Source organism: Zeus faber (genome assembly GCF_960531495.2).
Source record: "Zeus faber genome assembly, chromosome: 5".
Classification (NCBI taxonomy): domain Eukaryota; kingdom Metazoa; phylum Chordata; class Actinopteri; order Zeiformes; family Zeidae; genus Zeus; species Zeus faber.
The window spans coordinates 23,366,018-23,389,277 of NC_137192.1; the positions used below are offsets into that span (position 1 = coordinate 23,366,018).

Sequence of the window (23,260 nt, forward strand, 5' to 3'; positions counted from 1 at the left end):
GGGAGTGGGCGGATCTGAAATTACATGGAGGTTAATGACATGGCATGGGGAAATGACCAGATGAAAGTAAAACATGAAAACAAATGGATTCATGACAGGCAGTGGTGGAATAGATCAAATAATATTCAGTGTATCCAATATTATTTTTATTATTCCTGCAGGTAAAGTAACAAAAAAGCTTACACTATAGGTACAAAGTATGTCCCAAGCTACGGAGTATTACTACTATTCTGAAATCAGACGTTCAGCTCAGCTTTTGGTGCTCAGCAGCACTATGAGTTCATTCTCTAGCACTAGACCGATACATAATTAAAAGGAGTTTTTTTTAAATCAAAGTCTGATTACATTGTATGTTACCAATAATCAACGGAGGACCAAGAATAAGCAACTTCAATTATGCTACACAGCAGAGATTAATAACAATCAAAATCAGCCATTTAGTTGAACTATTCCCCATTCTACATCTAATGGATGATCCAGGCCCTTCAAAATGAAAAGTAATAGACTTGCGGCCATTCACCTTACTCTACTCCGATAGATGTCTTTGTGTGAGTTCATTTCAATCAGTCCAGTGGTGTGAATCAGTCCTATTCATGAATTATTAGGCTGCATGCAAACATTGCCACTGTATCAGAGTGGGCAAAAGTTTGAAAAAGTACAATACAAGTGTATATGTGAGCGAGTCTGTATACCTGGAGGTCGGCTTGGGCCGGTGGTCCGTGGGGACTCCTCTCTCCGTTCTTTCTCCATCCCACCCTGTCTGTCCCTCTCCTGTGCCTCAGCGGGCCTCTTCTTGCTACTCTTACTGGAGAAGGATGCTGTATCTGCCGTCTTTCTCTTTATATTTATTTCTCTGACATACACCTTTGCAGAATGCAGAATATATCAACCTTACCATCATTGTAACAAAGTTCTAGCAAAGTTTACGAAATAAATATTTATGAAATTGCCTGCTCAACTAATCAAGCCATGACAGTCTCCAGTCTCTGGACTAAAAACACAATATTTTTCTGTTTCGATAATCGAATCTCAATACAGTAGCAGTGGGTTAAATCTTGCAGAAAATGAATGTATCCTTTAGCAGAGGTTAGTGTGTTTTTAATAACTTTTTTTGGATTATCTAAAAACAAAGAAACAAAAAAGTGAAGGGGAATGCACTAACATAACCTCATTAGAAGTGAGCAAACACCCTGTACACTAACACTAGCTCGGTGCATTACAAAAATATTGTCTCCATTTCTCTGGTAAAAAACATAAATTGACTTACACTGATATGAGTCAAAATGTAAAAATACACATATTTTTGTGCCTCTTGATCAGTTTACTCTTTTTAGGGGAGATAACTTTACCTTAAGTTGTTGCATGCCTCCCCATGCAAGAGGCACTAAAGTTCTCGAAAAATATTCAGTAACGGATGGAATAATTAGTCGTTGATCAATCGTCAAATCGTATCTTGCCTGTAATCATTTGTTGGTCTTCTAGATTTGCCAGTTGTAAAGTCCAGTCTCCAGAGGCACTCTGGGGTGCACATCTATGGGTGTGTGTGTGTGTGAAAGTGCGCACTTAAATGCATGTATGCATTTTAAATGCACTTAAAATGCATGTGTTGCGGCAGTACTGAAATGGTTCCGCCTCCAAAAAATATATACATTATTCTGCCCAAGAAAAAATGCCCCAAAAAGGTAATTATGACTGTGGTGGCCAATAGGGCGGCAAGGCTTCAGTCCGTGGTGGCCACGGCCACCCCTTGCCACCCCGCAAATCCGCGCTTGGTTGAGAAGGCAAAAGATGTGACCTGATGAAGAACCCTTGACTTGGAACTGAGGAACTTTTGGATTGATGTGGGAGTAGCTCATTGTTCTTATGGTTTTGGCTCTTGACCAAATGTTGAGACCTCAAGGAACCATGACTATCGTCGTCACTATCATTTCCTGGTCAACTGAATTCACTACGCATTTTTTAGGAACGGGCGACTCTGTGGCTGCAATTCCGTTTCAACGCTCTCCCCCTACAGCGGTGGTACTTCATCAAATGCGCTGCGCTCCCTTTCAGTCTTTTCATTTTCCTCCCATCTCTGCACTCATCATTCCTTTCTCCTCCTCCTCCTCCTCTCCTCCCTTTGGTGTCGGCTTCCAAGAGCGCTTTGCTCCCTCAGACCTCGCCGAGTGCCGCTGAGTCTCGCTCCCAATTCCCTATGTAGCACTTGCCCGGGTGTCAGTCAGCGGCAACCTGGTTGACTGGCAGTGTGAATGGTCAGGCCTCATGTTTCGCTCCGTACCCAAAAGCCTTTTTTTTCCCACCCATCAATCATGCAGGAGGGAAAACATGTCAAGACTAATATTTTGTGAAGGGCTCCCTCAGATTTCCTCAGATTTCCACAGTTTTTATTCTGGCAGGTTGCTTCCTGCTCCTGACGTTAGTGACGACTGTCACAGTGAAGTGTAGTCTGGAGACGTTGCTTGTTTGGTTTGCTTTAATGTTTTTTTTTTTTTTGTACTTCCAAATGACTGATCATTCTGCTGCAGAAAAACCACAAACAGCACAGACTAGTTTTAAAAATAAAATGCTTTGTTGTCAATCTAAGATTTGGTGTTTGATACAAACAATGATAAAAGCTATCTAAACCAACACTAAGCTTTGATGAAATAGTTACAGTTTCCAAAATGAAAGGCGCTGTCTGTAAGGTTGGACATTTTGTGAGACAATAACAACTGCTGTAAGAAGCCATAGAAACCACACTAACATCCCCAAACTGGCTGCTCTCCTTTTTAGGGGCTTTTTAGCCTTCACAGCAGAGAGCGACAGCAGAAATCTCATCCGCTATGGAAGTGACAGTGGAGTGACTGGCACTGATCAAACCCATACCACCACATCGTGTGCAATTTTGGGAATAAAAAAATACTTATTGTACCTTCAAATTCCCCAAATTACAGTGGTTATTTGAAACCCCATGCTACCCTCTACTATGACTACTATATTGTATCAGTCAAGTCAAAAATCAAATATCTAATTATTTTCCCTCAGACACCTCAAGCGGCTTTCACACATGCTCTGCAACCCTGAGCTTATCCAGACATTACCCGGAGAAGCTGTATGTGTGAACGCAAATGTCCGAATCAATTGACCCGGACATTACCCGGACTTTACCCAGCCAGCACCCTAGTTCAAAGTCCAGGTAATGTCCAATTGAGTGGTATGTGTGAGCGAGTGGAGCTCATTCACAGTGAGCGAGTGGGCGTGTCACATGGTGACGACGTCTCTACCATGCTCCAGTTATTTACCTTTGTGCGGATCTTCGTGCACGGAGCATAGCTGCTTCGTACTACTTTCAGCTTTCCTATATATTCCTTTCCACTCTTTTGTTTATATTACGTCCAAATACATGGAGTATCAACTCCAAAAAAAGATAGGTCGGTAGCCTCATCCGCCATCTTGGGGTAGCTAAAACTCTGCGGTTTCATGCATCATTGGATCGTGTTCTGCCTCTTGCACGCTCTCCCCAGGCGCCGCCCCTCGTCTACACCATCAGATTATTTTCAGGTAGTGTAAACGTGTCTGACACGGACAATCTCTGGTTGTGGAAGAACAACTCCAGACAGTGTCCGGACCTGATTATCCGGATATTGTCCGGAGTTCATGTCTGAAAGCAGCTTTTGTCTCAAACTCAACCCATCATTCATACGTTATAGGATTATACTTATTGACTGAAATGCTGCTACGCGCCTAATGCAAATGAAATGCATACGTCTCTTCATTAATCTGCACACGTCCCCGATCCTTTACTTTACTCATGTTCAGAAAGGTAGAAATCGATGGTGAGCATTGAGACAAGTATCCTATGCGATGACACTGGCGCGGCCCAATAACTAGGGGGCATTAAGACGACAAAAATACATGGGAAAGAGGACGTGAGATCGTTAAAGGAGCTGTAACTCCCGCCCTACAGGCCCACAGCGCACTGGGATATGTCCGTCTAATGAAAGCAGTGGGATCTAATGCCGCCTTATCCCAGACTTGGCCGTTGACCCCCCCACCCCACCCCTTACCCCCACTGGAATGGAGTTAGAGCTGCAGACTTTTCCATGTGCCAGACGCAGTAATCCAGCTGTAATTGCCGCAGCAGACCATGGACGGAATAATGGCGGTGAATGGAATAATAGCTGACTTTATTCCTCTTGATTCTTTTTCAATTGTTCCGTAATGTCGGAAATTGGCTCGTAATACAATAAAATGGTTTTCAGGATCTGATTCAACTGAGTTGATATAATAAAAGTAAGTCTTAATGGCGTTTTACATGTTAGTTTCACGTTTTTAAGTACCAGGCACACCGCTGATGATTTCATTTAAAGCATTTGAAAAAATAATCATGATTTACTTGAACAAATATTAGTTCCGATTATATTGCAAGCGGCATTTAAATAGTGCAAGCATGTCATGGCGTATTGACATTGGAAGCTGAACCCCTCACAGTTGCATTTAAGATGTTTCAATCAAGCCCAAGACAAGACCAGATGTGTTCAAAACCAATAGTAATTTGCTGATGTCAATTAGAATAAAGTACACTAAATCAATCTGCATTCCATTTGAAATGGACCTGTTTGCAGACTTTCCAGACGAGATACATACTGTACATGCTTATTATGACATGATCCACCAGAAAGAATTCAGACGTCAACGAGGATGCAGGTGTTCGCGTATAGTCAAGGAGCAGGAGATCAGAAGACAAACCAGGAAATAATTTCCGCTGTACGTCCCTTAAGTAATCATGTAATGAAGAAAAACAGACATTTTAGGGGAGCATTTAGGAGAGAACGATGCTTTCTTTGCTCTGTTCAGTGTTTAAATACAAGTGACAGGTTTGAAAGTTTCTCTGTGTTGGTTATTGATTCTGTTGTTATACCTGTAGAATCATGCCTGACTGTACCGAGGGGTTCCTGTTCGATAAGGAGAATTATCATGGGATTTAAAACAGGAATTTTTCCAAGACTGCAGGGGTTGCCCTAATTTAATATATTGAATATTATGTGGTGACATAGTGACACAGTTGTCATTCCCTCAATTATACAGGCGTTGGTGAGAATATGGTCTTTATGTGTTTAATTCATGCAAGACATATGACAACTAATTTCTTGAACTTGAACTTGAATATTTTGTTGAATAGGCCATGGACTCGCAATCAGGCGCAATCAGTTATGTTGCAGTATTGGTGACAAATACTGACCCCTAAAGGAAGCCATGGGAACTACACCAATATCGAAAAAGGACTTCTGAGCCTTCGTAGCAGAGGGGTCTTGCAATGTCCGTTGCCAGTTTGGTGCTGAATGTTCATCCATGCTTGTGCAAACTCAAACTGAACCAGTTTGCGGATATGAGCGGTGCAGTTCAGGGGGCTGGGCTTGAGCTTAAATTGACAGGTCTGGGGATGAGGAGGTGGGTCCTCCTACACAGAGTGTCCGGACCAGTCCAGCCTACCTGTTTCTGAGAGGTTGAAATCTCAGTGGAAAAAGTGGAGGCACTGGAGGGAAAAGTGGAGGGGAAGAGTGGAGGCACTGGCACTGATATGAATTTGCAAAACCCTCAACCAGTGGTCAATTCTGTTATTAGTACCTTTAAAAAACAAAAGCAAAAATAATCACCTAATCCTTTGACAGTTACCTCTTGCTTTTCATATTTGAAGTGGTTTGAATCGTGGTTCCAGAGGACACTGATGTCACGGGGTAAACAAAGTTTTTCTTCTTTTCAATGCTTCTACATTAAGCATGAGCCGACTCACGCGCCCAAAAAAATAATCCCATTTCCTCATTAGGGACGAGGGTGAACTTGAAAAAACATGATGGGTGTTTCTGAACGAGAGGAACACGACGCTGTGGCATTGGGCCAGGATCGCTGTCGCATGGCGGTGTCTCATGCAGCTGGTGCGGCATTATTTAGTTTTTTCCATTAAAAACTGATGGAGTGCTCCCTCTGTCTCTGGTGGAGCCTCCCGTGCGTGCATTTTTCATGTGTTTTCTCTACTTTTTAAACCCGTCCATTTTCATCTTTCATCGGCGGGGAAAGAGGAGGCAGCTGGAGGCTGATTGCCCCGAACGAAAAAGTGAAACAAAAAGAACGAAAACCAGCCCTGACACGTTGCAGGTGCAGATTCAGTTGTTTTGGAGAGGAGTTAACGGCCCGGTGGGATGGGACCCGGAGGACGATACCGGGATTTCTGCAGAGCGATACAAATTCCCTTTAGATGTTGGGGGAGTTTTTGCGCAGGTGCAGTGACTCATGTTTCGGCCGGCGTGGCCCGGCGTCGCTCATCGTCGCTATCACGAAGGCAGAGCTTAAAGAGAGCACTTACCGGGGAAGCAGAGCACTTCAGAGCTTCTCGAGCGACGGCAGAGAGCTCGCTGAATAATTCAAAGCAAACATACAGGAATGTCGCTGGATCTGCAGAGAATTGGCCCCGACATGCGAGGCCCGTGCAGCTGATGTGTATTTACACGCCACCGGACTCATGTGGTCTTCGTCGAAGAGCGCTGTTCCTCCCTGGTCGCTGGGCGTGTTCTGTTGTACTGCGAAGCGTGACCGCGCCAACACTTCATGTGGCGCAGGGTCTTTTCACTTTTCACCGGCTCAAATTGTAAATGCTGCTCCTTTTCTGTGGGTTGGAAAATCTTAAATGTGTACAAGATGAGTTGTAGCGTGTGTGCTTTTCACTTTCTCTTTGACATGGCATCGTATGTATGTGTCCCGTTTCCTTTCAAGGAGTTAGGGATTATTAAACAGGGTCTTTTTCTCAGCCGTTTTTTGTAATGTAGAGGTTTTGATGTTTTATGTCTGCCCGCATGGGGGTTGGGGGTTGGGGGTCTTTGTAAAAATGGCATGAAAATTCCATAGACAATTGGAACTATTGAACGTATTAAAGTGTGGTACTAGGTCTGGGCGACATCGTAATGCTATTGAAATCGCGATGAGAGACTGGATATCGTCTGGGATTTTGGTTATCGTAATGTCGCAATATACTTAAACGATGCAACTTTCTGATCTTCATAGAATGTTCTACATGTTCCAGTCGATGTCTCTGCCTGCTGGGTCATAATAACCAAATCATATCCTCCTATCCATTGTTTCTCTTATATTTCTTGTGTGTAAATATCGCATGAAAGCACCAATAGCCACCCCCAAAATATCATCCACAAATCAATATTAACTTGTTGGTCCAAAGATATTTTTAGCAATATCGGGCCAGCCCTACGTAGTACTATATTCTAGAGATGTACTTTATCTTTCGAGCTGTTTCTTAGGCTCTGGTTTATTTAACTGTTCTCACATGATTTGACTCAACGCGACGGCAAGACGACGCCGCAGCTCCGTGCGAACGACACCGAGAAAACTTTCCGTGGGTTCTACGCACCACAAACCCGGAGTAATCACAATTCTCTCCCTCTCTTCCTCCAGCGTGTTCGTCCGGCTTCTTCAAGCCGACGCAGGGAGACGAGCCCTGCATGCAGTGTCCCATCAACAGCCGCACCACCAACGAAGGAGCCATCAACTGCGTCTGCCGCAACGGGTACTACCGCACCGACTCCGACCCCTTCCAGATGCCCTGCACCAGTACGTACGCTGCTGCCCGCCGCTCAAAAACCCCCAGTTACACGTGACTTGCTGTACTTCACTTCTCAAGTGTGTCTCATGTCGGCATATTCAGGCTTTACCCCCCGCCAACTTTCAAAACAAATATCGGAACTTTTTTACTCTGCTGCATTTCCAACACATCACGTTACTTTAGGTCACAAAAAGACGATATAAAAACCTGGTGACTGGATCTATCAAACCGCTCATCGTTGATTTATTAGGCTCAGATCCTTGTAAATTACCACCTATGAAGGAGTACAGCACCGCGTGTATTTTGTGCTGCAAAACTCTGGAAATGCTTCTAAATCCTTAAGGCCTGATTTCTCAGAACTTGGGTTTTCAAAACCTTGATCTTTAAGTCATAGCTTCCAAAATATATGCTTGATACACTCTCATACTATGCGCAAAAAAACAAAATGTTTCACATTTTGAAACGTGACCCTTAAGTGCGCGGTGGGTCGCATGTGATACACTCACTATTATAGGCTGCGTTATATCAGGGCACTGGATGATACAGGAAGTACTTTTAATTCTTTAAGCACATTAAAACAAGATAATATAAAGTAACAAGATAAGAGACTTTATTATTTAGGGATGGAAAGGTTGGCTCTTTTTAGAGATCAGACTCTTTACGACTTACTAAGGAAGAATGAGAGACGGAAGAGTCTGTTCTGCGTTGGGAATGGAACTCTCTCAGGCTGACGCACGACTCGTGCATTGCCGTTCGCGAACGAGATCTCATCATCGCGCGCGTGCGCACACACACACACACACACACACACACACACATACACACACACACACACACACACACACACACACACAGACACAGTCAGAGAAAGACCATGTGCCCTGAGAACCAACCTGTCACGTAAACACAGACTCTTTGAATGGACAGCGAGGAATGTAGGGCCACATGAGGGACCCTCACAAACCCTGACGCTTTCCACAGATCTGACCCAAACACGGCAGGCCTCAACCGCCTCCCCCTCTCTCTCCCTCACTCGGATCGGCCCTCGATCCGATCCCCGGGACCCGGACCAGAGGTTACTGGGCCAGGGCCTCGCCCCATTGTGACGAAGGGCAGGCGCAGAGAACGGATCCCGGGCCCCTGGAGAAAGACTGTCTCTTGTCATGCCAATGAAGCCAGACAAATTTGAATTTGAATCTGAGGTTGACACCAGAGGTTGAGAGAGAGGGAGAGAGAGAGAGAGAGAGAGAGAGAGAGAGAGAGCATAGCGGAGGAAAGGGGGAGTGAGGGAGGGAGAGAGATGAAAGCAGAGACCAAAGGAAATGTGAACAGGGGAGGGGTAAGACGCAGAGAGAGAAACGAAGAGTTGTCACGTAGGAGTGTGTGTGTGTGTGTGTGTGTGTGTGTGTGTGTGTGTGTGTGTGTTTACTGGAAAGCAAGATAGAGGGAAAAAGAAATAGAGAGAGCCGGGGAGAGAGAGCTGAGAGTGTGGTGTACACAACAGAGTTGGACTAAGTGGAAGACGGGGGGGGGGAAAAAGGCAAGAACCTTTCAACATTTCGGTAGTTTTTCTCTCCCTCCCTCTCTCTGTACTTGTTGAAAGGCGAGAGAGAGAGAGAGAGAGAGAGAGAGAGAGAGAGAGAGAGAGAGAGAGAGAGAGGAGGGAGGAAAAGATTTGATGGTCTTCAACAAAGGAGATTTGCATAAGCCCGGCTCTGGGAGCGCAGCAGCTGTTGTGAATGAGAAGCAGCAGCATCACGTCGGCTGCATTAAGCGCAGCGGGGCCCGGCCTGATTAAAGCGGGGGTGGGTTGGACCTCCCCAGGAAGGAGGAGAGGAGATGCCAGGGGAGGAGCCATGGTGCCCTGTTTGACAGACAGACAGACAGACAGACAGACAGACAGACAGACAGACAGAGAGAGAGAGAGAGAGAGAGAGAGAGAGAGAGAGAGAGAGAGAGAGAGAGAGAGAGAGAGAGAGAGAGAGAGAGAGAGAGAGAGAGAGAGAGAGAGAGAGAGAGAGAGAGAGAGAATTTTTGAGACAGCGAATCATTCCCAATGTTAAAACAAAAACAATAAAATCAATAAAAACATTTTCAGACTCAGAAAGGAAAAATGGGGGTTTTAATTCCCGGAAAGAAAGAGCAAAGATAATTGTGTAATAATTGACAATTGCTGATAGTTGTTGTCAACAATGTGTGAACTTGTTCGCTGCAAAAGGGGTCTCACACTCAAATGACTTTGGGGGGTGGGGGCAACAAGTGAAAAATAAACTTTTTTTTATACCATGCATAATGATAATAATAACATTTGAGATATAGACTTAATTGACTATGGATAATGTATTAGTATTGTAATAGATATAGATATGTATTTATTTCTATTTTTATTTTTTTAAGAAAAGGAATAGAAAATATATAGGCAAATATTAAAAATATATATAACTGTGTGTATATATACAGTGTGTGTGTGTGTGTGTGTGTGTGTGTGTGTGTGTGTGTGTGTGTGTGTGTGTCTGTATATATATACAGTTTGTGTATATATAAATGTGTGTGTGTTGAAATATAATATCAATAATAGTTTGTTAAAAATAGACACAATCGTGAAAAAAAACTTGTTATATTCTGTTTGGTTTGGTTTTAAACTCTGAAAACATTGAGTAAAACAATGTGAATGAATTAACGCAGCAGATCTAACTTGTGGTATTTGGGATTTGGCGCCCCTGCAGTTTCTGAGTGCAATAGCACTTTTACACCACTGTCGTAAAACTCGGCCCGGTAAAATAAAAATAATAAATTTTACTGGACGAATTTGAACATTATCAGTCCACCGCTCCCTCGGCGCCGCGGGGGTCGGATATAGGTACCAGATGTGCTCGGCCTGGCAGATCAGAGTCAGAGGGTGAGACAAATCCCGGGGCGCAATGAAAGTGATGGCCGGCCACGCCCCGGTTGAGGTGCGGGCGCTGGAAGCACCACCAGTGGCCCGTCTCATGCGCGGAGACGGGCGGTGGAGCGGCCACGTTTTGTATGAGCATTATTATCGGACATTTTTACCGGCAAGTTTATAATTTATCATGTTTTATAGATAAAAAGGGTAAATACCAGAGCCAAACAGGTGCCATTCTCCATATTACAAGTCAGTGTACCATCAAAATGATTCTGAAGCCGTTATTTTAAGGTAAAAAAAGTGACAGTGTTGCTTTAGGCACTATGTTTTTGAAGTAATTTGGGATAGATTTAATAATATATTATAAGCATGTAGCGGACCCGCATTAAATTGACTCAAGGGCCAAAGTTGGCCCCCTGCCCTGTTTAAGACCCGTGTTTTAGAACAGTGTGTGTGTGTGTGTGTGTGTGTGTGTGTGTGTGCGCGTGGAGTGGGGGGGGGGGGGGGGGGGTTGTTGTTTATCTCATTAGTCCCAGAGGGAGCGTCCTCCCCAATTATGTGTAAAGACAAACACCTCACGTTGTTTGTTTGTTTGTTTGTGCTGTCGCTCAACACACAGACGCCTGCTGGAATGTCTCCTCGTTTTTGGCTTTTCTCAGAACGTGTCTTCTCCGTCGTCATGGTAACCCGACACCACCCCACGAGGAGGAAAACTGTCAGGAATAGACGTTAAAAGAAAACACATGACAGAATGGACACGTGTGTGTGTGTGTGTGTGTGTGTGTGTGTGTGTGTGTGTGTGTGTGTGTGTGTGTGTGTGTGTGTGTGTGTGTGTGTGTGTGTGTGTGTGTGTGTGTGTGTGTGCGCGCAGTAAAAGTGATGGTCCCTGGGGGTGGATTGGGGGGGGGGGGGGCTCTCCAACCTCAAAAGACCAGGATGTTGGAGAGCTGGAGCTTGTGGATTCTCTCTCCTTCAGTGTGTGGTGGTTATTTGAGCAGTGGTGGTACCCACACCGGTAATTACGCACCGCCTCCTCACCGTCAGGGACACACGAAACACCACGACGACCACCACCACCTCCTCCATCTGCACCACACCCAAACCCCCCCCTCCTCCATCTTCAGATTAGAACGACTGGAGCTTTTCAGACGAAGGCAATGTTACTGTTACAGAAATGGGGATGAGTGTATCGTTGCATTATGTTTCTGTCATATATTGGAGTTACAGGATATCAGTGTTTCAATAAAACTAAGAATACAATCTGAATGAATTTGTAAAAATGTAGCCGTTGATATTTCCAGACAAAAAATTGTTTCTAATAAAAATATTGGAATTTTAAGACAGAGAAGTTACACAGGAATTTGACGTCCATAAATACAATTTTTTAATTGTTTAACTTTTAAACAGCTAGTTTACAAGTCCTTGTAAAGCAACAATAAATATTCAATATGCGTTTCATTTGTCAATTTAAGGTTTTAAAATCGTGAAAAGAAAGGCAGTTTCCGATGCTCTTAGACACTTGGGGCGTGTCCACTGAAGACGCCGAAACCACGGCCAATCGCATCAATGGTGTCAAACATTTACGTTGGAGTAAGTTCCGTGTTTAAATGTTGCGCTGAACACAGTCCTGTGTGTCTCGTCGCTCTCTCTGGTGCCCCCTGCTCGTTCCGGCGCAGGCCAGGTCAATTTTTTCCCCGAGTGCGCGTGGGGGCAGACTGAGAACGTGTGCCCGTTATGCACAGGGCTTCATTTTTTTTCCCCCATTCATTTAGAAAATGGGAGAAAATAAATGCATTCGCAATAAAAACACACTGTTTTTATTTGCTTTCTTTGGAAAAAAGATGGCTCTGATCTGAGCTGTGGATGCTCAGCGTAATCGTCGGGTCCACTTTCGGGGTGTCTCAAATCGTATTACAATATTCTTCCAGTCGTGAATATGGGAAATATATTGTAATGTTTACCATGACAGGATATATAAATCTTTTCACCCACCTGACCTGTTGTTTTTGGGTCCAAATCTTAATTAGGGGGGGCAGACCCCCCAACCACGTCATTGGAACAATGGCAGTAGCAGTGCGGTGGTTGTGAGTTACGAGTTTTCTCACAACAAACACAAACTGTCAACAATTCCACCGCCAGCTCCTCCCACTCATGTAGTTCTTTTGTTTCCCCTCCTTCTCTCTTTCCTTTCTTTCTTTTTGGGTTCCCCTTCCCTCCGTGGCAGCGGTCCCCTCGGCGCCGCAGAACGTCATCTCCAGCGTGAACGAGACGTCGCTGATGCTGGACTGGATGCCGCCGCGGGACTCGGGCGGCCGCGAGGACGTCGTCTTCAACATCATCTGCAAGAGCTGCGGCGGCGGGCGCGGCGGCGGCTGCACGCGCTGCGGCGACAACGTGCAGTTCGTGCCGCGGCAGCTGGGCCTGACCGAGCCCCGCGTCTATATCAGCGACCTGCTGGCGCACACGCAGTACACCTTCGAGGTGCAGGCGGTCAACGGCGTGTCCGACCAGAGCCCCTACTCGCCGCAGTACAGCTCGGTCAACATCACCACCAACCAGGCCGGTGAGTGCGCTCCACCCGCCCCGATTGGGGGGTCTCACGATTCCATTTCATTTCGATTCAGTCCCATGTGTGGATGTGTTATCAGAACCAGAATTGGTTTTATTCCGCCAAGTGCATTTACGTATACGAGGAATTTGTTGTGGTGAGGTTTGGTGCGTTTCCTTCACACAATAAGTATAAAAAAAATAAACAGTATGAAAAATGGAGAATGGAGAATAAAAATGGAGAATAAAAATAAATATATATTAAAATATTAAATAATTATTTATTATAATAATTAATTATTTATAACCTAATTATGAATAAATTAATATAATAATGATAAATATATAATAATAAATAAAATAGAAAATAAAGAGTAAACGAAAAAATGTGTCAAATCTATACAGATTATCTATACAGCCATAAAAAACTGAAATAGTCAGGTAGATAAAAATATGCAGAATTGTAATTCCATACTGCAGAGGATAAATTATTGTTTTGGGTATATAGGGTTTAAATTATAATAATGAATAATTGCAGTGTAATACCAGTTTTTGTTGTTGTTTTTATTGCACAAGTTTTTCTATTTTCTATATTGATATTTTGATATTTTATATATAATAAAATGTGCTACTACCTCTCATCCAGTTCAAAACTAACTTAATTTGTACAGCACATTTCATACACACGAATAAAAAAAGCTTCCATCTGATGTGCATTACGAAAGTATTTCACGGAACAAATTCAGTCTAATAGAGAAATTAAATATGTCAATTCCTCTGTGATTATGGGTGTATTTAAATAAAAAGGAAAATATTTCCATTAATCGCCAAAGTAATTATTTGAAAAGTGAAAATTTTAAATATCGGAAAACATTAGCATTGAAAACAACTGGTAAATGGATATGGAAATTAAAACAATCTCATTGAATTGTATTGGAGCATTGGAGGTTTTTTTTTTTGTTTTGTTTTGTTTTTTCGTTTGGAGCCCCAACCCTCCCCAAATCTCCCTCCCACAGACCTTCTCTTGCTTTTTTACCTCTCCCTCTCTCTCCCTCTCTCTCCCCCTCTCTTTTGCTCTCCCTCCCCCCTCTCCCTCTTCATTTATTCATGTGCTCCCACTTTACTCGTAAGCTACGTTTTCCGTGGCTCTCGTTCCACAAGCACATAATATCTAAGTTGCTCCTCTCCCGTATGGAGATGTGCTTTAAATTGGGATGAAGAGTGCCGTCGATGATGTCACAGCCGGGATGTGATGGCCTGCCGGTCCTCACAATGTGACCTCATCCGCATTGTTTTGGAGAGCGCCCCCAGCCCCCCCGCCCGCCCGTTGCATGGACCAGCTCCGTGATTACTGCCTGAACCGATCCAGCTCCGCTCGCACGCGGCCACTTGGGTCTAGTGTTACCTCCAGGAGTGTAAATCCTCGGGGGGACGACCCCAAAATTCAACGTGTTGCATATATACAAGTTTCACGTCATGAGCAACCCCCTGGAAACCAAAACGCAAATTCAGAGATTAGGGAGAAAGAGGCCAGTGTCTCTTCCAGCGTGTCATGGCTCCTGATGAACAACAGCTTTACTTCAGTTGATTGGGGTAACTCTTTTTTTTTTTTTTTTATCCCCCCCCCCCCCCCGCCCCAATCTTTCTCCTGCAACAATGCAAAGCAGCATGTTTTTTTCCACTGTGTGATTGCGGTTGAAGTCGACCGCGCATCTAATTATTTCACCGAGCGCCGCACCATTGATTTGCTCTTTAATTGTCTCTATGAAACGCATCATTTGGCATGCCAAGCCCTGCTCCCCTGAGCCCCGATGGGCGGGGGGCGGGGGGCAGGCCTGGCTTTATCTTTGCACCGGCTTTGTGTCCCACTGGCAGCGTACGTAAGTGGCTGTCATCTCTCATCATCCGTCCCCCTTCTCTGCGGCCGGGCTCCCTAAAGCACGGTGCTACCAGGCTTTTATTGAATCGGACACATTGAATTGTGTTCAACTGTACACTTTCCTTCTCTCGTTACTTCCTACCCACAAGGTCCCTTGTCCTTAAAAGACGAGGGTAGGAAATAGGAGCGGTATGCAGGTTGTTGTTTTTTTTCAGTTTTTTTCCAGGAAACTGGAATTTTCTGCATTTAAATGGACCCATTGTACCTTGCAACGTTTATGATGATGTGTTTGCATAAAGAGCGTCCTATAGCACACTCCAAGTCACGGCGAAGCTGGGGCCTTTTTACTCAAAGGCCGACCTCTTTTTATTGTCTGTTTTGATTTGGGTCACTGGTGTGGTGGGTTAATGAGGGCCTGTGAGTGCAGTAAAGCGTTGTAATGAGGCCCCCGCTCAACTCTTTCTCACTGGGGCCACAATAAGTCTGCCACCCCTTCCCCTGCCTTCCCCGCCGCGGGGTCCTGGCGGAAATTGGGGGGCTCTGCGTCCTCTCCACTGAAGTGCCCGTCACTTTGGATTAGGCGGCGAGAGCTCCCGTTGGAGGGAGCTGTGAAAAGGGCCAAGCCGGGGCCCCGCTCCATTCCACCTCCTCCCACCCGATCCCCCGTTTAGCCCCTACCCTCCCCTCACCTCCCCGCCCCCCCACCACCAACACCCAACACAACCCAACAAGTTTGTGGGGCGCACGATTCCAGGGTCAGGGGGACCAGGAGCCCATAATTGCATCTGGTTTGTGAGCCTTGGAGGTTACATAAACATGGTGTCACCCCTAATTACCTGAGGCGGTTCTAGTTCTGGGCCGAACGGGAATACGGGCAAAGAAATGAAAACGAGTGTACGTGAAACTCGCTAATCACTCCCGTAAGACCGGCATCCGGGGCCTTCCAGGATATCCCATAGAAGCCACAAATAAATAAGAAAATTGGAACTGACTGGCGTGAAAGTGCTTTCTCATCTGGGGTGCGGTGTGGATTGCTGCCTCGCTAAGCCGGGACTCGGATGGGGTTGGATTAGAGGGTGTGAAATAAATGTGGGCAAAGTTCCTCAGTCTACATCCGCCGCAACCTGCGTTCCACGCCGGGCTTGTGTGTCACGCCGGACGTGACACACAAGGGTGGAGGAGGAGGAGGAGGAGGGAGGTGCGTGGTGCGGTACGCCGGCCGGCTGTTTGAGAAATATCACTAACTCTCCTGAAACGTTCACCACCGGTTGAACGTATTACAGCCTCGAAACGCTCCTCCAGATCCTTTCCCGACAATGACTCATGAGTGAGCGGTCTGCAGCGTCTCCAGAGCGTCACTTTCTGCCGCCCTTTAGCCCCCATCAAATGGAGAAGAGGGGAGGAGGGGAGGGGAGGGAGGAGAGTGGTGTGAGAGAGGGAGTGAGAAAGCGAGAAGGGAGAGGAAGCCCCGAATGTCACGCATTTCGTCTGTCGGGGCTGAGGAAAGACACCACCGGGTGAGAGGTGTTGAAGTGTCTTAACCGCTTGTGACAGGTGCTAGTGTGGTGATGGAACCAGCGTCCGAAAAACCCCACTAACTGACACATGGTAGGACTGACTGACTGACTGAACACCTGCAGTATTGGGGAAACGCCACAGGTATTTTAAGGTGACCTATTATGCTCCTTTTTACACACGATAAAAGATATAGGTCTTTAAGGTCCCCAAAATATCTTTTTGGAGTTGTTTTTGCGAAAGAAACCACTCAGTTTATGCATTCTAGCCATTCCAACATGACTCTAAACCATCCTGTTCCAAGTTACTCTGTTTCAGTCACTCCCTCCTGAGGGCCCCGGTTCTGTGAGCCAATGGGGTTTGAACTTTACTCTGGGTTCCTTTCTATTAAGTCTGTAAACTTTCACTGATTTCACCTCAGTCCACCAAATATCTGTTTCTAAAGAAGTTGGAGGTGAGTAATAAGCAATCCTGTTGCTGAATCTTCACTCATATTAGATCTATAAGGCCTCGTTTAAAAGTTTGTTCCCACTTCCGTTACCGACACCGCACCGGTACACCGCACCGGTACACCGCACCGGTACACCGCACCGGGACACCGCACGCAGGGACTTTTTGGTTCATCTTAACGTTGGAAAATAAAATCGGTTTTGTTTGGAGAAGCGGATCGCGTGCCACAGCCCAGTCTATCCACTGCATACCTTTTTCTATTTTCTTTTTGAAAGAAACGCTGCAGAATTATTTTTTAAATACTTACATTTCCCTCGTCTGCACTTTCTTCACGGACAGTTGGTATTAATTCCTCTTTATCTTAAAAGATTTTGGCCGGTCTGCCCAGCGCCACTTGTTACCTCTCCAGCCGTGGGTGGAGTTACTCTGATGGCAGGCGGTTCTAATTCTACTATGGCATTTGAAGGGATCAGAAATCTGAATGGCTTGTTTCAGGACATGTTTTCTGAGAAAGGCTGCCCACAAAAAACTGACTGGGCTTGTGTGTTCGTTGGCCCAACAGAGACCCAAGTGCACGTGCAAAAGCACTGAAAAAGTGAGTTTTTTATAATAGGTCTCCTTTAATGTACAAATACCCCACAAATAATACCCTGTTGAGATGATTCATACAGCTTGTTTGTTTTTGTCTTTCAGTTTTGTTTATTATTTGGACATTATCTCTGATTAAAGACAAACAATATACTATAGTATACAACTGACATTATAGTGCATACAGTATAGTGCATAGTCTAGTGATATATAGTTATATACTATATATGTATAGTATATATGTTTAGTATTATACAGTATAAACCGTTCATATAATTTTTTGAGTCTTAACCGTGCAACAGCTAATATCTTCAATTTGTAAGTGTCCTTGAAGATGGATGGATAGATGGATATACAGATGGATAGATGGATGGATGGATAAATGGATAGATAAATATATGGATGGATGGATGGATAAATGGATAGATAAATATATGGATGGATGGATGGATGAATGGATATATGGATGGATGGATAGATGGATGATATATGGATGGATGGATAAATATATGGATGATGGATGGACGAATGGATATATGGGTGGATGGATAGATGGATGATATATGGATGGATGGATGGATAGATATACAGATGGATGGATGGATGGATCATCTGAAACCTTTACAATGTCTCACTAGTACAATGGTATTGTCTCAACAGCTCACATCAAAACAGTATCAAAATGTTATTTTTCAATACAATAAAAATATTGAAAAACAAAATCACAATATGCGGGATAATTGGAAAATACACAATAAATCTGACAGTTAATTGTTCACAATAAAAATATGGCAATATACACTAAACCTAATGATATACAACAGATATAAGCTAACAGAATTACAGAAATACCTTAAAAATAAAATATAAAAATGAAAAAGACCTGATAAATAAAAGGTAATGTCCATGTGAACTATAGATTGCCACAGAACGCCACAGATATTCACATATTCAGTCAGATATAACTACTTAAAATCCTCCTGAGTTGACATGGGGTGACCCATGTACCCACTATTTCTTCTTCTTTTCTTCTATGTTTTTGAATATAATTAAGTATATTTTGAAAAAAATTAAAATAATCTATTCATCAATTTATTAATGAATCTAGGTTCAAACCATGAATTAATGTAATATAAAAAATGACGCCTCTGGAGAACACAGGAGGTACTGTTAATGAGAGGAGCTGTAATGAGTTACTTCCCACGTCTGAAACCTTTACACTGTCTCACTGTTAAGTCTTAACTAAGCCGTGTGTGTGTGTGTGTGTGTGTGTGTGTGTGTGTGTGTGTGTGTGTGTGTGTGTGTGTGTGTGTGTGTGTGTGTGTGTGTGTGTGTGTGTGTGTGTGTGTGTGTGTGTGTGTGTGTGTGCCGATATGAGTGATTGGGGCTACAACAAATAGAGACACAAAGCAAGGCAGAATATTTTTTCTTTCTTTCTGTCCTCCCTCTCCCTCCAGTGATTAATGAGGGTTAATCATTCACTGCCTCCAGCCATTGCTTAAAGGTTGACCGCAAAGGTTTTCCATGTGCTGTGGCTACAAGAGCACTGCGAGACATAGGAGGCCAGAATCTCATTTTGTGTATTCTATATTTTTTTTACGTTTGACTATTTCTGTTTTGCATTTTTTTTCAGCTGATTTTGTATATTTGGCCATTTCTATTTCATTTATTCAAAGAATGTGATAATATTTTCTCTCATTCTCACTTTTTCTCACTTCACTCTGATTCTGATTCTGATCTGGAGGCCACTTCGACCACAATTGGTCTGTCCTCATTTATTCTCCAGACGGGGAAATGGAGGCGCGGTATGTTGTGGGACCATCACTCACTCCCAAAACCAGACCAGTGCCAAACAAAGCCCATCCTCCAGCGAGCAATAGTCATTCGGGGAAGTAGAAGTAAACATGGTGACTCTTCAGCCCAAGTTCTGAAGAGGATGTTCTCCCCTCGACGCTGACCTGAGCGTGATGTTCGATTGGCTCGTCGTCCCAAAGCTGTAGTTTTAACAACAAGCACTCAACATGTAGACCTTTCGGCTTCAGTTATTCGCCGGTGCGCGGCGGTGACCCTGAAATAGATTTCTTGCAGCAGAAAGTCGCCACAGTGACTAGTGCCAGTACCTTAGTAAAGTACCGCCGGTGGCACCTTCTCTGCCTGCGTCTTCCATTCCATCTTCCCTACCTTATCACCATCCCCCTAATTCCTTGTCACGTGAGGTTAAAATGATGGCTATAAACCCCATTTTCATCGCAAGATTTAATCACAACTCCCCCTGACAGCCAGAGTCGCACTTTGTCATGTTGGGCCCTGACTGACGTCGCACGCTACAGGCTGCAGCGGCATCTGCTGTGAAACACTGTGACAAATGCACGGATGAAGCATGCGCCCACACACACACACACACACACACACACACACACACACACACACACACACACACACACACACACACACACACACACACACACACACACACACACACACACACACACACACACACGTTCCAAGATACAGTAGACGTACACCAATGTCCGCCGGTGTTTGATTGCAGGTCAGGGCACACAAGTCTGAGTTTTGGCTGCCAATAAGCCTGGATTTAATACTGTAGCTTACTGTAGCTGTCCTGGATGGAAATGGCTGCTATTATCATATAATTTATGTGCGCTTGGTCCGACTGAAGGGTCCGATGTAGCTTATAATCAATACTTAATGACTAGTGACTAACAAATAGCTCATAAACACAAACAGACTGGCGCTTTATACCATAAATTTGACGTACAAATGGATAATGGCAATTCTGAAGTGTGATAACCAGCCATTCGCTAGAATTATATTCCATACTCTGTCCTGCTTACATATAAATTATTAGTATTCTGCCATAGTATCCGGCATTGCATGCCGTATAAATCAGGCCTCTGTATAGTCCATGTGCACGGCGTCTCGCAATCTGTAATGGCTGGCTGCATTAGGTTCCGGAGGACATATTTGTTTAGGTCTTTCATTAACTCAAGGTGAGCCTGGGCTCTGCTGCTAATACTGGCATGAGGAAGAGGGATGGAATTGGTTTCTTATCAGGTGAGCCGGCTGATTGTGGAAGTGAATCGCATTACTCAGTGTGAGCCTCTGCAATCGCGCACACACCGCTATCATAAGTTCCTGAGGAAGATTTATGACTTAATTATTGACCAAATTGCCCATGCGGACAATGAGCTGAGCCACTGGGGATCTGTCTGCTCCAGTGGGCGATGGTGTGAAAGGCACCGGTGCGGCGTAAGGTGTGACTGCCAGGATGCGTCGATAACCTGGCCGGCACCACTGACCTCGGACTGGTGGGACGACACAGATCGGTTATTAAGGTCGTAAGTGGGTGACTTTATCATCCTTTTTGCCGTGAATCTATTAAATAATCATATTGGTAATTAATAAGTAAGAGTATGTGTGACATTCATTTCATAAATACCTCTTGGGGCTCAACCTTATGGTGGCTCTTATGACCACCATAAGGTTGGTGTGTGTGTATATATATATATATATATATATATATATATATATATATGAGAGTGTGCAACTAAGAATATTATCCAGAGATGTATTGGTTAATTTTAACCTTTTTTCAGAATCAGACAGTTTATTCAGCCAGGTGCATCTACAATGAATTTGTAGTGGTGATTATTGGTGCGTAGCTACAGATCATTTAAAAAAAAAAATGCTTGACATTCTGGGAAAAAAGGAAAATAAAATGATATAAAATTAAATGGGATAAAAACTAAAGTAAAACCTAAAAATAAATAAAAATGACCAAATATACGTTATAATTTCAAGAAAATGATGATGGTTTTGCGAATATGTTATATATATATATAGAGAAAGGTTGATAGAGACATCACAGAGTCGGTGTGACAGAGAAAAGGAGAGGGAGATAAAGAGAGGCACCAGCAGCTTAGCCTCCGTCCTGCGTGACAGTGACAGGGACAGAAGGTGTCGAGATGGGGGCACATATGGTGACTGCCAGGATGGGTCAGCCAGGCAGGCAGGCAGACAGACACCTGGAGCCCTGGAGCTCCGCGGAGGCTGTTCCGCCGGCCGGCCCCCTCAGACGTCACCACATTCACACCTCTATAAATACCAGAGAAACTCTCTTAGCACAAAGGATGGATCCAGAGAGGCTCTTTGATGCAGATAGCGGAGCGCGGATCACTCCAGTGGTGAAGGATGCTGCGTGGACGGGGACGGCTCAATGACTCCAAATGGGCTGTGCGTATGCGTGCGATATGCGTTAAATTACCGCTTCCCAGAGGAATATTAATGGGTGGATTGTCCAAATTAGTTAACTAATGAATCTCCTCATACATTAATCATTCATTAGTCATTCGTTTCGTTTCCGACTGGGTGCAGCACTGTATTATAAATGCATTTTCTTCAGGATGTCCTCCGTGCGTTCAAGCACAGACTATAAAAATAACAGAATTAAGCATGCACATCGCATGTGTACAAATTTAGGTTAAAAGATCAATCTCTTTTGGTCCACTGGTCTGTGAAAGGGAACGCGAGGCATATGTAGAACTAATTATTGTTATGTGTTTTTGCCTTGAGTTATGTTTGCATGTATCTTGCTGATTAAACACAAATATTTATTCACTGTTGGTACAGTTAGCATGGTGGAACGGTTAAATTGTCAAAAGTGTTTAACCTGATTTACAATACTATCTTAAGATGAAGTGCAGCTTAAAATCAGGAAGGACCAGTGGACTCGGTCGCAAGGCTAAACTAGGGATCGGAGAATATCTCAAACAGAAAAATCTGATGCAAACATGTCAGATTGTGCAGAAAAGAGACTTGATTGAATGCTTTTTCGACACAAATAAGCATGAGATGTCACTCGAGAGAAATTTCAATTGTTATGTGCTCATTTTAATTTCTATCTATATTATATTCATTGAAAGTAATGTCCTAAAGCTAAGAAGCAATGTGTTAAAAAATATTGGTTATATATAATGTTTAAAAAAACATACAGCACACATACAGTACATCATTTATACAGTATGATCATTTTCTTTTTTTTTTCTCCTACTGCAGTGAAGGGGGTACTCAGCTGAAAATAGATCTTAGAGAAGGTACAATACAAAAAAATAGAAAAAGTAGAAAAAATACTAAACCACTCTCTATATAACTTCTTCTCCTGCTTTGTCCAAATCTTTCATCTCTGTTATCATCTCCTAGTGAAAATGTAAAATGTAAAATCTCTGAAAAGTGTGCACACACTCCTGCACAACTTTGATGTTGTCATTGGGACTTAAATAGCATTTTTCCCATTTTCCAATTGTTATGTTTCTATTTTTGCAGAAAGGAGCTCTTTTGTGTTCCTGAACACACAAGAAATGAGACGCCTGCTCTAAGCAAACTGAGAAATAGTGATGTTGATTTGTGGAAAAACACATCACTGTTCATTCTGTCTCTCGGCCTCGTTTTATTATTCCCTCTGCCAAACACATACTTTAAAGTTGGCTCTGAAATGTATAAATTAAGTACTCCTCTCAAGACTATTGCAGAACAGAGGCACCATTGTCTGCAACTGTCTTACTTACTTTGACATGAATAGTTTTTGTTTTTTCCTCCCTACTGATGTCACCCACATGGATCCAGCACAGATCATGCAATCCCATCCCCCATGATCCTCTTGGAGGGTTTATGTGTAAATTGGGGTCAGGAACTTTGTTTAAGCAGAGATGATCCTTTATAATCCTTGGTATTGTGTGTCACTCACTGCAGAAACCTCATATCTGAAATACTGTATAAATAAGCA

General features: G+C 43.8%; 1 protein-coding gene across 1 annotated transcript in view; it reads left to right on the forward strand.

The window, feature by feature from the left end:
- The window catches only part of ephb2b (eph receptor B2b), a 163,736-nt gene that overhangs the window by 106,159 nt on the left and 34,317 nt on the right, over positions 1-23,260 (forward strand). The window contains exons 4-5 of the mRNA XM_080000916.1: positions 7,444-7,599; positions 12,703-13,041. Coding sequence (XP_079857042.1) covers positions 7,444-7,599; positions 12,703-13,041 — 495 coding nt within the window. The remainder of the gene's footprint in view (positions 1-7,443; positions 7,600-12,702; positions 13,042-23,260) is intronic.